This window comes from Paroedura picta, chromosome 6 (assembly GCF_049243985.1).
Source record: "Paroedura picta isolate Pp20150507F chromosome 6, Ppicta_v3.0, whole genome shotgun sequence".
In the NCBI taxonomy this organism is placed as follows: Eukaryota; Metazoa; Chordata; class Lepidosauria; order Squamata; family Gekkonidae; genus Paroedura; species Paroedura picta.
In genome coordinates this window covers 109814169-109826809 of record NC_135374.1, presented here as the reverse complement: position 1 = coordinate 109826809, position 12641 = coordinate 109814169, and the positions used below count along the sequence as shown (strand labels likewise).

Below are 12641 nucleotides of genomic sequence, written 5' to 3'. Positions count from 1 at the left end.
GTAAGGGCTTAGGGGGAGGAATTAGGGCGGGCTCTGTCTGGGATGAGGAAGGGTGCCGATTGGCCTCTTCCTCCGGACAGACCATCGGCAGGGCCAATCGGCAGGTCCCGCCGATTCCCGCCCTGCCGACAAGGAAGCAACTGCGAGCCGCGCATAGCGCGGCTCGCAGTTGCTCCCTTGCCGGCGGCCTGACACGGCGGAAGCGCGAAGCGCCTCTCGCCGCGTCAGGCCGCTGCCGGGGGCTCCCTTGCCTAGCGCCCGCTGTATTGTTATTACAGCGGGCTTAATTACTAGTCTTTATATAGTTCTGTAAGTCTTTGCCATCTCACTAAACTTTGCAGTGAAAGGCTTGGATCCAGCAAAACATTTCTCATGAGCCACTAGCCTTCTGCACTGTTAAACATAGTCTGTGCTGAGCCATTTTCCTCTTTGTTATTTTTTTTCTCAGATTTTTTATACCATACGGCCCAAGGCGGTTTACATAGAAAGTTGTAGGAAACACAGAACATCATATATATTAAATAACATAGCATATCAGTAACAATTCTAACAATAAATATATGTTTAACAGATTACTATAATTAATTCATTGAACAATTTCAATAGAACAGCCCCTAGGGAGGTCAGAATCCTTCAGATTATGGAGGTTATGGCTTAAGGGGTACCGCCAGATGTTTTTAGGCCAGATGTTTTGAGGTCAGAGTAAGCTCAGTCGAATGCCTGGTGGAGGAGCTCCCTTTTGCAGGCCCTGCAGAATTCTGGGAGTTTGAGATGCACAAGCAATTTCTTGGACCTTTGAGGTACAGGAACAAAAGCGCTAGGCCAGAGGTGGCCAAACTGTGGGTCTCCCGATGTCTACGGACTACAATTACCCTGACCCCTGCCAGCACTGGAGGCCCACAGTTTGGCCACCCCCTTGCCAGGCACCGCAAACAGTATTGCGCCCAGCCCACGTATGTTTCTTCTGGATCCAGGTCAAGGTGCTGATGATCATGACAGAACTTACATGTTAACCAGTGTCAAAACTGTCATATATTACCTGTGTACTTTTGTCATATATTGCCTGTGTGCTTTGGCCTTTTTTGCTTGACCTGCCTTGCCGTGGACTGTTCTGATGTCATAACCATATTTTTTACTTTTACCCTGTATTGTTTGTACCACTTGACCTGCCTTGCCACGGAATGTTGCCTGTCCTACCTGCATATCACTGTGGTCTTTGATCCTATATGAACATTTGATCCATTGATGATTGATTAGCATAGGTGTAAATGTTGCTAGCTGGCCTGAAGTTTTATGGAGGGGTCCCAGGTTTGAAGCTGTGGGAATGACCATCTTTCCCACCATCTTTGGGTTGTTGCCGGCACCTGCATCTGTCCCAGCCATTGGATTAAGAAAATGCCTTCATGCCAAAACTGTTGGGCAGAGGGTAGATTAGGGAGCTGTAGTGGTAGGATCTTTAGTCTTAGCAAGAGCCCCGTGATGATCAGTTCACTATACTTTCAATAAAGAGATTTTCCTTCAATGAAGTAATTAGGAGTAATTGACAGAATCTAACAACCAGTGGCGACTCTGCAACCAGTGGCGATCTGACAAGATTGGGCTACAGACCAGGACTGTCGATAAACATCTGTGTATTAATAAAAAGTATAGTAATTTTAATATGCCACAACTATATTTTAAACCCTCATTCTATTGTCCTCCTTTTGGCCTATAAATCCCATTTGCCTGTTCAGAGGATCTTTCCTTTTCTTCAAAACAATTTTAATTTCGAAAGGCCTCTTCCTAGAGGCTTGTGAAGACGGGTGTTGATTTGGCTGTCTTTTCTTCGGCTTAGCCCTTTAATCTTCATTCCCAGCCCGTAGTCAAAAGTAAGCATATATTACTACACTCTCTCCTGTTTCCCTCCTGGCATTGCTTCTGTGGGCTTTTCATTTTTTTGCTTCCCTTCCACCTGATTTAAACCGTATGCTGACTAGGATCAGAGGCCTTTCTAATTGTTTACTCTTGAAAGTACCATACACATTGATGGAACTGGGTAATTTATCATGATAGAAGGAAGCAGCGGCAGTAAACAAGTAAGGAGCAGCTACAGCATCACTTGATGGCGCTGGCATATCCAGCTGTTAGGACATAAAATCCATGTTAATTTGAAATCACACCTAGCTCGATACAGCAGCCTATACGGTTGCCAAATTCCACCTGTTGCTAACTGTCTTCCTTCTGCTGATTCATCAGGTCTTGGATTCGGGACAGCTGAAAGAATTTGATGAGCCGTACATCTTGCTACAAGAACCGGAGAGCCTGTTTTACAAGATGGTTCAACAAGTGGGGAAGGCCGAAGCCGCATCGCTGATAGAAACAGCCAAACAGGCAAGGCAATTGCCTCCTTTCTTCCTTTCCCCCCTTTCTACAAAAATGTTGTAATTATGTCTGTCTCAACAATTTACTTTTCACAAGTTTGCACATTCAGTGTTGCAGAATGGCCTGTCTTTTCCCACTATAGTTACAGCACTCATCGCTTCTCAGTTCTAAACCCTTGTTTTTCAGGGCTTTATTACTGGGATTTGGAATAATATATACCCACAGTTTGCAAATGACATGCTCCGGCTGCTGTAAACAACGGTGCGGGGAATTGTTTGTTTTCATACATGTGGGGAGATAATACCCACTGTGCTCCTAAACACAACGCACGCTTTGCCCCACCGCTGCATTACATACTGTAGCTGGAATGGAAGTGAGACTTTATCGTGATCCTGTAACTCTTCTTTTGACCACCAGATTTGCTGCTTATGCATGGGGCGGGGGACGATATGTTTTCCTGTCGACCACAGGCATATAAACAATGTTAAAATATAGTGCTTTTTGAAACCCTGAATATATGGGACCCAGCTGAGTTGATGCATATGCAAATAATAATAATGGGAATCTGTCTCCCTTAAAATACTGGTTGTTTGCCAAAATGCTTACTTGCCTTCAATCCTGTGCACACATAAAGATTTTCAGGCGTGCAACAGTCCTGGCCCCTGCGGTATTGTTAAAATTACTTCTCGTTGTCTGCTTGTGCAAAGAGGGTGAAGGATGGGGAAGGAAGGAAGGAAGGAAGGAAGGAAATGACACAATTATTCAGGTACAATCTCAATTTTCTTTTAAAACAAAATCCATGCAAAACCATTGGATGTAGATTCCGGTGCTTCAAGCATGCTCTGTGATTTTGTTAAAAGCTAAGTTGCAGTCCCAGGCAGCTACCGAGATTGCACTACAAAATCAGAGTCCAGTAGCACCTTTAAGACCAACAAAGATTTATTCAAGGCATTAGCTTTCGAGTGCAAGCACTCTTCCTCAGACTATGAACTACCATCATGACAGTGGGAATATAAAGCAAACATTAGCACTGCTGCTTGTGCACGTAGAGTGGGACCCCTCGTACATTGTTTAAATCTAGCCCATACTTCTGTACCATCTTTGATCTGAAAGAAGAAAAGCAAAGTGCAATTCCAGGAAGGGGCTTATTTGTCGCAGATGTGTGGCTGTTAACTTCTCTCAACTGCTCCATTTAGTAACATAACCTGGGGATCTTGTAGCAAACTGTTTCTAGTCCTTTAACGGTGACCAATGGATTGGTGGGTGTGTTAATTGCTGTCAAGCTGCTCCTGCCTCACAGTGACTCTATACATTAATGACCTCCAAAAGATCCTCTCATAGAATCCTAGAATCATAGAGTTGGAAGGCACCTCATGGGTCATCTAGTCCAACCCGCTGCACTGTGCAGGACACTCACATCCCAATCGCTCATCTACTGTAACCTGCCACCCCCTTGAGCCTTCACAGAATCAGCCTCTCCGTCAGATGGCTATCCAGCTTCTGTTTAAAAATCTCCAAAGTTGGAGAACCCACCACCTTTTGAGGAAGCCTGTTCCCCTGAGCAACCGGTCTAACTGTCAGGAACTTCTTCCGGATGTTTAGATGAAATTTCTTTTGAATTAATTTCATCCCATTTGTTCTGGTCTGTCCCTCTGGGGCAAGAGAGAACAATTCTGCTCCATCCTCCATATGGCACCCTTTTAAATACCTGAAGATGGTTATCAGATCCCCTCTCAGTTGTCTCCTCTCTAGGCTAAACAGACCAAGCTCCTCTTGGTAACAGCCTTGCTCAGGTCTTGCCGACTGAGAGCCATGGCTTTTCTGATCAAGACAACTAATTTCATGGTGGAGCGTCCTTTTCCTAGCATGCTTGTCTTTCCCCATGACTCTTGAATTTTTCACAGTGTGGATCAGACCGCAGAGTTATAGAGGTAATATGTTGCATGGTTCCCCCCACTTTTCACGTGCAGATTCCTGTTGCTTCCTTGCATCAGCTTTATCTCTGGCTGAAACTTACATTGAGGCTTAATCCTAGTCATTGATGGCCAGGGTTTGCTATTTTTCAGAGCTTTAAAGTCAGCTGCGAACCCAGGATTCAAATGCTGGTGAGCAACAAAGCAGTTAGCACTGTGGAGTAGGGCAGGGGTAGTCAACCTGTGGTCCTCCAGATGTCCATGGACTACAATTCCCATGAGCCCCTGCCAGCGTTTGCTGGCAGGGGCTCATGGGAATTGTCGTCCATGGACATCTGGAGGACCACAGGTTGACTACCCCTGGAGTAGGGGACATGATCCCAAGGCCTTGTTCCTCTAGTGATGGCCTTTTCCCAAATAAGAGGGAGGAGCTGGGTATGTGACGCTTGGAGAAGAGGAGAACAAGGGATGATAGGATAGTTGTGTTTAACTATGTAAAAGATAGACATGAACGGTTTTTGCACTGGCAGCTCTGGGCTGCAGGCTGGAGTTTGAGCTGGGGCAGGTGGCCCCACCTCTTCCTGCTCCCACACGGGGGAGCATTTGGCCCGATGCACCTCATCTGCCCCGTAATTGTGCTCCCACAAGGGAGCCAGGGCAGCGAAGTTCCCAGTGTGGAAACAGACTTGTTGAAGAGGGGACCAACTTAAACGACTAGAAGCAATGGGTTCGAAGATCACATTGCATGTTGATCTGGGGCATTATAAGGCACACGGGTGTAAAAAGGCATGGAGGAACAGCAGCCCAGTATCTCTCGGGACCTGTATTTGAGGCCAGAGACTACAGTCTCTAATCTCAAAACCAGGTCATACAACACTTTCTTAACTTTCCCCTCCCTTTTCAGGGCTATATTGCAGTGTTCCCTGGTCTCCTTCCTGGGGTTGCTGCCGCTATCATGTACTGGGTTAGCTGATGCTTTGTTCTAGGATGTTTTTATGTATTAGGGGTTTTATAGGGTTTTTATGTGTTGTTACCCCGCCATGAGCCTGAGGGGAGAGGCGGATTATGAATCAAAATAATAATAATAATAACGACAACAACAACAACTTCTGCTTGGTCACGGTGAGGATGTGCTTTGTTCAAAGGTCTTCCGATTCCTCACTTAAGTGATGGTATTTTTTAAATCATATTTATTTATAATAGGATGTGAATGTGTGTGTGTGTTTGTGTGTGTACATGGCCTGACCTGGATGACCCAGAGTAGCCAATCTCATCAGTTCTTGGAAGCTAAACAGGATTACTATTTGGATGGGAGACCACGAAGGGTCCAGGGTCACTACAGAGAGGCGGGCAATGGCAGACCACCCATGAACGTCTCTTGCCTTGAAAACCCATGAGGGACTGCCATAAATTGGCTATGACTTGATGGCACCTTACACACACACAGATTGAAGTCAACTTGAAGCTAATGAATTGGTATGAGTGAATCCCTAGGCACGTTGAAAGGAAGAGGCATAACGTGACAATTCATGGTGTCCCCTTTGTTGAATCCTGGTGCCCTGATGAGAACCCAAGGCTTCCTTAGGAGGAAAGCGAACACTGATGCCAATCTGCTTTAAAAATATTTATATTGCAAACAATGAGAAAAGAATCTATGTACTATGTTTTTGATCTGGTTCTTTCTTCATGGATCCCTCTTTCCTATTTTAACTTCATTACAATCCCATGAAGTAGGTTAGGCTGAGAGGGGATGATTAGTCCTGGGGGTGGCCAGATTGTGGATCTTCAGATGTCTATGGACTATAATTACCAGCATGGTGCTGGCAGGAACTCATGGTAATTGTAGTCCATGGATATCTAGAGATCCACAGTTTGGCCAATCCTGGACTAGCCTGTCATCACCCAGAAGGTTTCCAGACAAAGTTGACAGGATCCTAGTTTGACACCGTCACACCACCTCTTAGCCATTAAATAAACAGACAAAATTTAAGTGAGGCCCAGTTCAAAGGCTTACTTGCACATAAATCCAGTTCTTCTGGTGGAGGAAGCTGGTACATTCCTTCCCCGCCCCAAGCCCCCATTTCTCACTGTAATGCAAGCTTTCCATATTAACAGACATTTAAACATAAATCTTAGTGGTGCAGTCGTCACCCACCCCTTGAGCTGGAAGAACAGGATAAACTGAGTCTCTGATACTTGTTGCAAGTATTATTTGAACTTCAGCAGCCCAAATAGACCGTCAAGAATTGCTGGCCACACTGCTGAAATGGAATGAAATCTGCTCTCCAAAGATCTTGAAATCCCCCTCCCCTAGTTAAAATTAGTTGGAGGTTATTGCAATTTAAAATGTTGTTATCCACCTAAGCCATCTAGGAAGGGCAGGTTGCAACAATAAAGTTTGTTGTTGTTGTTGTTGTTGTTGTTCTTGTTATTGCTGTTGCTGCTGTTGCTGTTGTTGTTGTTGTTGTTGTTGTTGTTGTTGTTATTATTATTACCCCTCTTAGCCTGAGTTCATCAGAGCTTGGAAGCTAAGCAGTGTCAGCCTTGGTTGGTTCTTGAATGGTAGACAATGACTGAAGACCAGGGTTGCTGTGTGGAGGAGTTGACTCAGGAGGTCCCTTCCAACTCTGTGATTCTATGAATCATAAGTTACTTTTCAAACTGGGACTGCTGGTCATCTTTGTAGTGCAGATCCTCTGCCGCTGGCAGAAATTCATTATAAGAACATTTTCCTTGTGTCCAGATGCACAGTCAGAGTAGTTCAGCAGTGGAATAGGCTGCCTAAGGAGGTGGTGAGCTCCCCCTCACTGGCAGTCTTCAAGCAAAGGTTGGATACACACTTTTCTTGGATGCTTTAGGATGCTTAGGGCTGATCCTGCATTGAGCAGGGGGTCGGACTAGATGGCCTGTATGGCCCCTTCCAACTCTATGATTCTATCATAGAGTAGAGTATATGCCAGTTGAATGGCTATTGACCTAAGCCCAGACAGGCTTAGGAGCCCCTGCCAAGAAAATCCATCCTTATCCAAATCTAAAGGGCATTTCAGAACTGATTTGGTTTATGAAGGATGGTGGCTGTGCTGAAAAGGTATATAAAAACCCATTGCATATGTGTATTGTGGCCCCTGTATATTAGAGCAACACATTATCCAGTAGGAACTTTGGTGGAAGCATCTCCCAAGGCTGAAAAAATTACTGGAAATGGTCTTGCCCCTTATTTCTAGGGCAGCTTAAATATTAGACCTGATTTATGACATATGTCAGCCTTGGGGAAGATGGTATATTTTCTCTCTGTGTTCATGCGTGTGTGTGTGTGTTTTTTAAAGAGTCAAACAAAACTTTTCACATTCTTTGGGGGGGGGGAAATACATTTTGAAGTCCTTTTTCACCCAAACACATTTCCCGATAAGAGCACACAAGCCTTGACATTATTTCATTTTGTTACACGCATCTGTCAAGGAACAGAGATACGATACAGCTCCTAAAAACTGATGATTGTGGAACAGTGAAACTTGACAGCATTTCATTTCCTTTATGTTCTGATTATACATTTATCAGGGAACCTGTATCTCTTGGCAGTTCAGCGAGAAATTGGTAGAATTCAAGAACTCAAAGACCTCGGCAAAGAACTGTCCTATTATTTGGTATCATCTTACATTTTTGAGAAGTTGCTTGGTGGACTCTTTGTTCCTGCTTTCCCTTTCCCCTTTCATCATTGTGGCATCCTATCCCCAGATCACATTTCTATATGCGGCTGTATGACTCCTCCGCAGCGCAAATTAAACGCCGGGATATTTTGTACGTACACCCTGAAGGTTCAATGGCTGTCAATCATAGTTTGTAAAATGCAGGGGATTACAACTTTGATATTAACATCCAAATCCATTGTGCTCATTTTTATGTGTTGAAATGAAAAGCCCCCTTTGCAGACAGTAGGTATCGAAGCTGCCTTTTTTGTCACCCTGTTTTTAATTTATCACCATTTCCGAGCTGGCAAAAGGATTTTATTTATCAGTTTAATGTCAAGTGATAAAGTTATCCATTGATCTGAAGTATTAGCACTTTGAGTGGGACAGCAGACCATATGTTGATAGCGTCTGGTTCTGCTGCAAATGAGTAGAAGACTGCAAAGGAATTTTTAAAAAAATGTCTTTAGGAGAAAAAATAATTCTGGATTGGGAGCTGTGTTAGTCGGTAGCAGCAAAATAGAACAGATGTCCTAAGGCACCTTAAAGTCAGACTACATTTATTCTAGCATAAGCTTTTATGATTTAGAGCTGACTTCATTAGCTACACAAGCATCCATAGTAGTTATGTATACCAAAAGCTAACAAGCAATGTATCAATAACTGTTGTGGATGTACATTGAATGCATCTGAAGAAGAAGAGTTGGTTCTTATATGCCGCTTTTTCTCTACCCAAAGGAGTCTCAAAGTGGCTTACAGTCGCCTTCCCTTTCCTCTCCCCACAACAGACACCCTGTGAGGGCTGAGAGAGCCCTGATATTGCTGCTCGGTCAGAACAGCTTTATCGGTGCTGTGGCGAGCCCAGGGTCACCCAGCTGGTTGCATGTGGGGGAGTGCAAAATCAAACCCAGCTCCCAGATTAGAAGTCCTCACTCCTAACCACTACACCAAGCTGGCTCTCTGATGAAGTGAACTCTGACTCACAAAAATTTAAGAAAAGGTGGATTGTGTTAGACTGTAAGGTGAAACTGAACTTTGATTTAGGGCCAAATAGGAATGCTTCAGAAATCCCTGTGGTAAACATGTCCTTTTCCTAAAGAAGATGCACATATATACTTGAGTTGCAATCTAGAATACGTAATCTTAATTTGCATTACAAAATTCACACAAGAACTTTCTCTCTCTCTCTCTCTCTCTCTCTCCTAGGTTTATTTAAAAAAACATTACCCTGAACTTAACCCAAATCATCAAGATGCCGCCATTTCATCGGCTGATGTTTCTCCAGGACTAATTATTTTTGAGACTGCGTTATGATTGATACAACAACAGACTATTTTGGGATTTTTTTAAAAAGAAGAATGGAACAGTAATATAATACAAACCAAACTTTGCTAATAATTGAAAAGACTATTTTTAGATACCCATATTGGAAAAGAAGCGTTTTTCATTACTCTCGTTCCTTTCATTTGAATGTGTAATAGTTGAATATTTTTTTAATGTGATATATTTTTACTTACAACTGCCTGATCCCTTGGATTGGCCTCACCAAGCTGTTTTCCATACATAGTCAAAGCCCACGTTTTATATATGGCAAGTGAGGATCGGGGCGTCCCGATTCGCCTTAATTCTTATCAACGTGCCTTGACATGGGGGAGTTGCAGAACTGCTGTGCAAATGCCTTTTACCCCAGTTGAATCTTTCTTATAATGCAGCTGTTTAATGAGGACAGTGGAGGGGACGGTGCTAAACAGCCACAAAGTTCCTGGTTTCTCAGCCTCTCCATTGGGCCTGAGATCAGGCTCAGCTGGGGGCACCACGTGACTCCTCGTGGCTTACTAACGGAAGGCCCCTTAAACCTGATGCCATTTGTCCCAAGGGGTTGGGCTGTGCTCACATGCCTTGCAACCTGTTCTACCACCTTGAGCCCACGGGCCGTGAATTCTGGCCATCTCCCGTGCTCCCACCTCCGACCTTGGGCTGCCTTGAAGAAAGTTCTCAAATGCCTGGTAGGCCTTGTTCTGCTTGTCAGGTCTGTATCTTCTGCGTAGGCCTGTTGTAAAGGGGTGAGGCCTCTGCATACTTTGTTTGGCTGTCACACTGCTTGCAGGCATGTGTTTGAATCACTGGTTCCCGAGGTGCCTTGTACCTGGAAACATGCAGTCTGCTTTCTCAGGTTAGAAACGAAGGACGTGTTTTTCTAATGTTGCGCCCAGAAGCAAGCCGTAGGGACGAGAGCCACAAATGGCTGCACCCTGGCCAGCACACAGTTATAAATCCTCAGTGGCATTCACAAGATGTGCATGACAGTAATTTTCAAAGCAATTTTACACACCGGCTTGTTCAGGAAATGAGCAGAGCCACGCTACTTTATCCGGGAGGGGAATTGTAAAGGTTTGTGCCTTTAAATTGTGCTTTTAACTTGTTTCGATTTGGGGACTGGACAACCAAAGGGAAAGATGCATAGCAATGACTTTCAGGCTGATGTATATGCAGCATAAGGCCACTGGTGGTGAGGGGGTGGCCCCGGTGGCAGTTTATTTGTTGAACTGGCCCCTCCAGAGGTTTGACTGGCAGATCAGCAAAGGGGAACTCGGAGCCCAACACTTTGTGCTGTTCGCCAAGACGTCTGCTGCTTAGTGCTTTCAGAGCCTGGCAAGCTTCCTCACTTGCTTCCAGTCTTGCAGACGTCTGTGGGGTCCTGCAGCCTTTGGGACTGAAGAAGGCTGCTGCCAACCCAGGTGGGCAGAACTTCTATTCCCTTGAAGTTTTTGCCTATGCCGCAAGGGAAGTGTTTGATGCCAAGGAAAAGAGGCTTGCAGCTTGCTTTCAGAGGAAGTCGGAGGCATTATTTACCCAGTTAATCCACGCAGAGTTTGGCTTCTTGTCCCAGTTTGCTAGGCCTCATTGCCCTAGGGGTGGCCAGACTGGCTCTCCAGAAGTTCATGGACTATGATTGTCATGAACCCCGCCTATTGGCCATGCTGGCAGGGACTCATGGGAATCATAGTCTATGAATCTTTGGAGAACTACAGTTTTGCCATCCCTAAGCTAGAAGGGAAAAAAAAAATCTGCCGTATATCAAACTGCATTTAGGACCAAAGGCTGGGTGAACCATTTAATCAGATGGTAACTGTGACTAGGAGCATGTTGTGCCAGCCAGTTGAGCTGTTTCATTGATAGTCTGACTTCCCGCAACATCCATGTAAGCAAGGGGGGTGTTGCAATTAGGGTCCGGGTGGCTAAGGGGGGACCTCACGATCCCTCAGTGGTTCTCCCCCACCCTGGATATGTGGTTCAGTCTAGCTTGTGAAGTCACAAGAAAGAATATCCCATGACAGAACCCATGAATAAGACCACTGTGACATCCTGGTACGCATTGGAGTCCTCTGTGTAAAAAAAAAAAAAAAAGGTGAATGTTGTTCAAGCTTCTTTGTTGAATGTTGGACCAGAAAGAAGTCACCGTTAAGAGACCAGATCATTCTCATTTTGCGGAACTGTTGGTGTGCAGGCTGTTAAAATATAATTGAACGTATATCTTTCTTTTTAGCAAGTGTTGCATCGGAATGTTTTGCCAGCCTAAACACTTTGAAATGCAAGTGCTTGGCGCACTGTAGAGGTTTGTTCTGCATGCCTTACCACACTGCGAACCAAACTTATTTAAATAAATCAAGGTTTGAGGCCTCGATGCGTTTTTTTTTTTCCATTAAAAATTGCATCACATTTCGGTGCAGTCCCTTATCTGATGGAGCAAGCGATTGCCCATGATGCCTTGTCTTTAGGAAAGAAAGTCCCGTACGAGCTGTTAGTGGTGAAGAGCAGCAGCTTCTAGTCTTCTCCACATGCAGCCAGCTGGGCGACCTTGGGCTCATCACAGCCCTGATAATGCTGCAACAGGGCTCTCTCAGCCCCATCTGCCCCACAGGGTAGCTGTTGAGAGAAGAGAAAGGGAAGGCGATTGTAAGCCGCTTTGAGACTCCTTCAGGCAGTGAAAAACGGGGTAAAAAAAAACACTTTTTTCTTCTTCTATGAAGTCGACATTATTGTTGACATCTCTGCAGGACCCAGCCGAACATCTTACTCCAAAAAATTCAGACAGTCTGACTTTCGGAGGGTATGTGAGACACAACCTGCTCTGGGGCTACTTGGTTAGGGCCCCCTTCCTCCTTCATAAACATACACGTACGCTCACAGAGAGAGACTCCTTTCCCTTTCCCCCCTCCTTTCCCCCCTGACCTGTTGGTTCCTCAACCTCCTCCTTGGTTCCTTGCCCCTCCCTCCCTCCCTCGCAAACACACAGGCATACAGAGACTCCCTTCCCATCCCCCCCCCCGTTTTCCCCCTTACCTGTTGGTTTCCCAACCTCCTCGCTTCCTCCCACCTTCCTCACTCGCACACAAACACAAACACGAGCAAACTCCCTACCCTTCCCCCTGCCATTTCCCCCTTTACCTGTTGTTTTCCCAACCTCCCTCCCTCCCTCCCTCCCAAGCAGAGACACACTCAAGAACACACACAGACTCCCTCCCGCCCCCCCCCTCCTACTTACCTGCTCCTCCGCTGCTGTCTTGGCCCCTGTGGGTCACGCAGTGGCTGCCCAGGCTCCTGGGGCCTGCTCGGCCGCTGGCTGAGCCCTTCTGGCGCGCTTTGTGGGCGGGACTATGGACGTCAAATCTGTCTACAT

The 12641-nt window shown here is 45.4% G+C and overlaps 1 protein-coding gene across 1 annotated transcript in view; it reads left to right on the top strand.

Annotated features, from left to right (window-relative positions):
• The window catches only part of ABCC4 (ATP binding cassette subfamily C member 4 (PEL blood group)), a 197467-nt gene extending 185826 nt beyond the window's left edge, over window positions 1–11641 (top strand). Inside the window, exons 30-31 of the mRNA XM_077343893.1 lie at window positions 2236–2370; window positions 9167–11641. Of these exons, the coding sequence (XP_077200008.1) occupies window positions 2236–2370; window positions 9167–9274 (243 nt within the window). The 3' untranslated portion in view covers window positions 9275–11641. The remainder of the gene's footprint in view (window positions 1–2235; window positions 2371–9166) is intronic.
• The last annotated feature ends 1000 nt before the right edge of the window (window positions 11642–12641 follow it).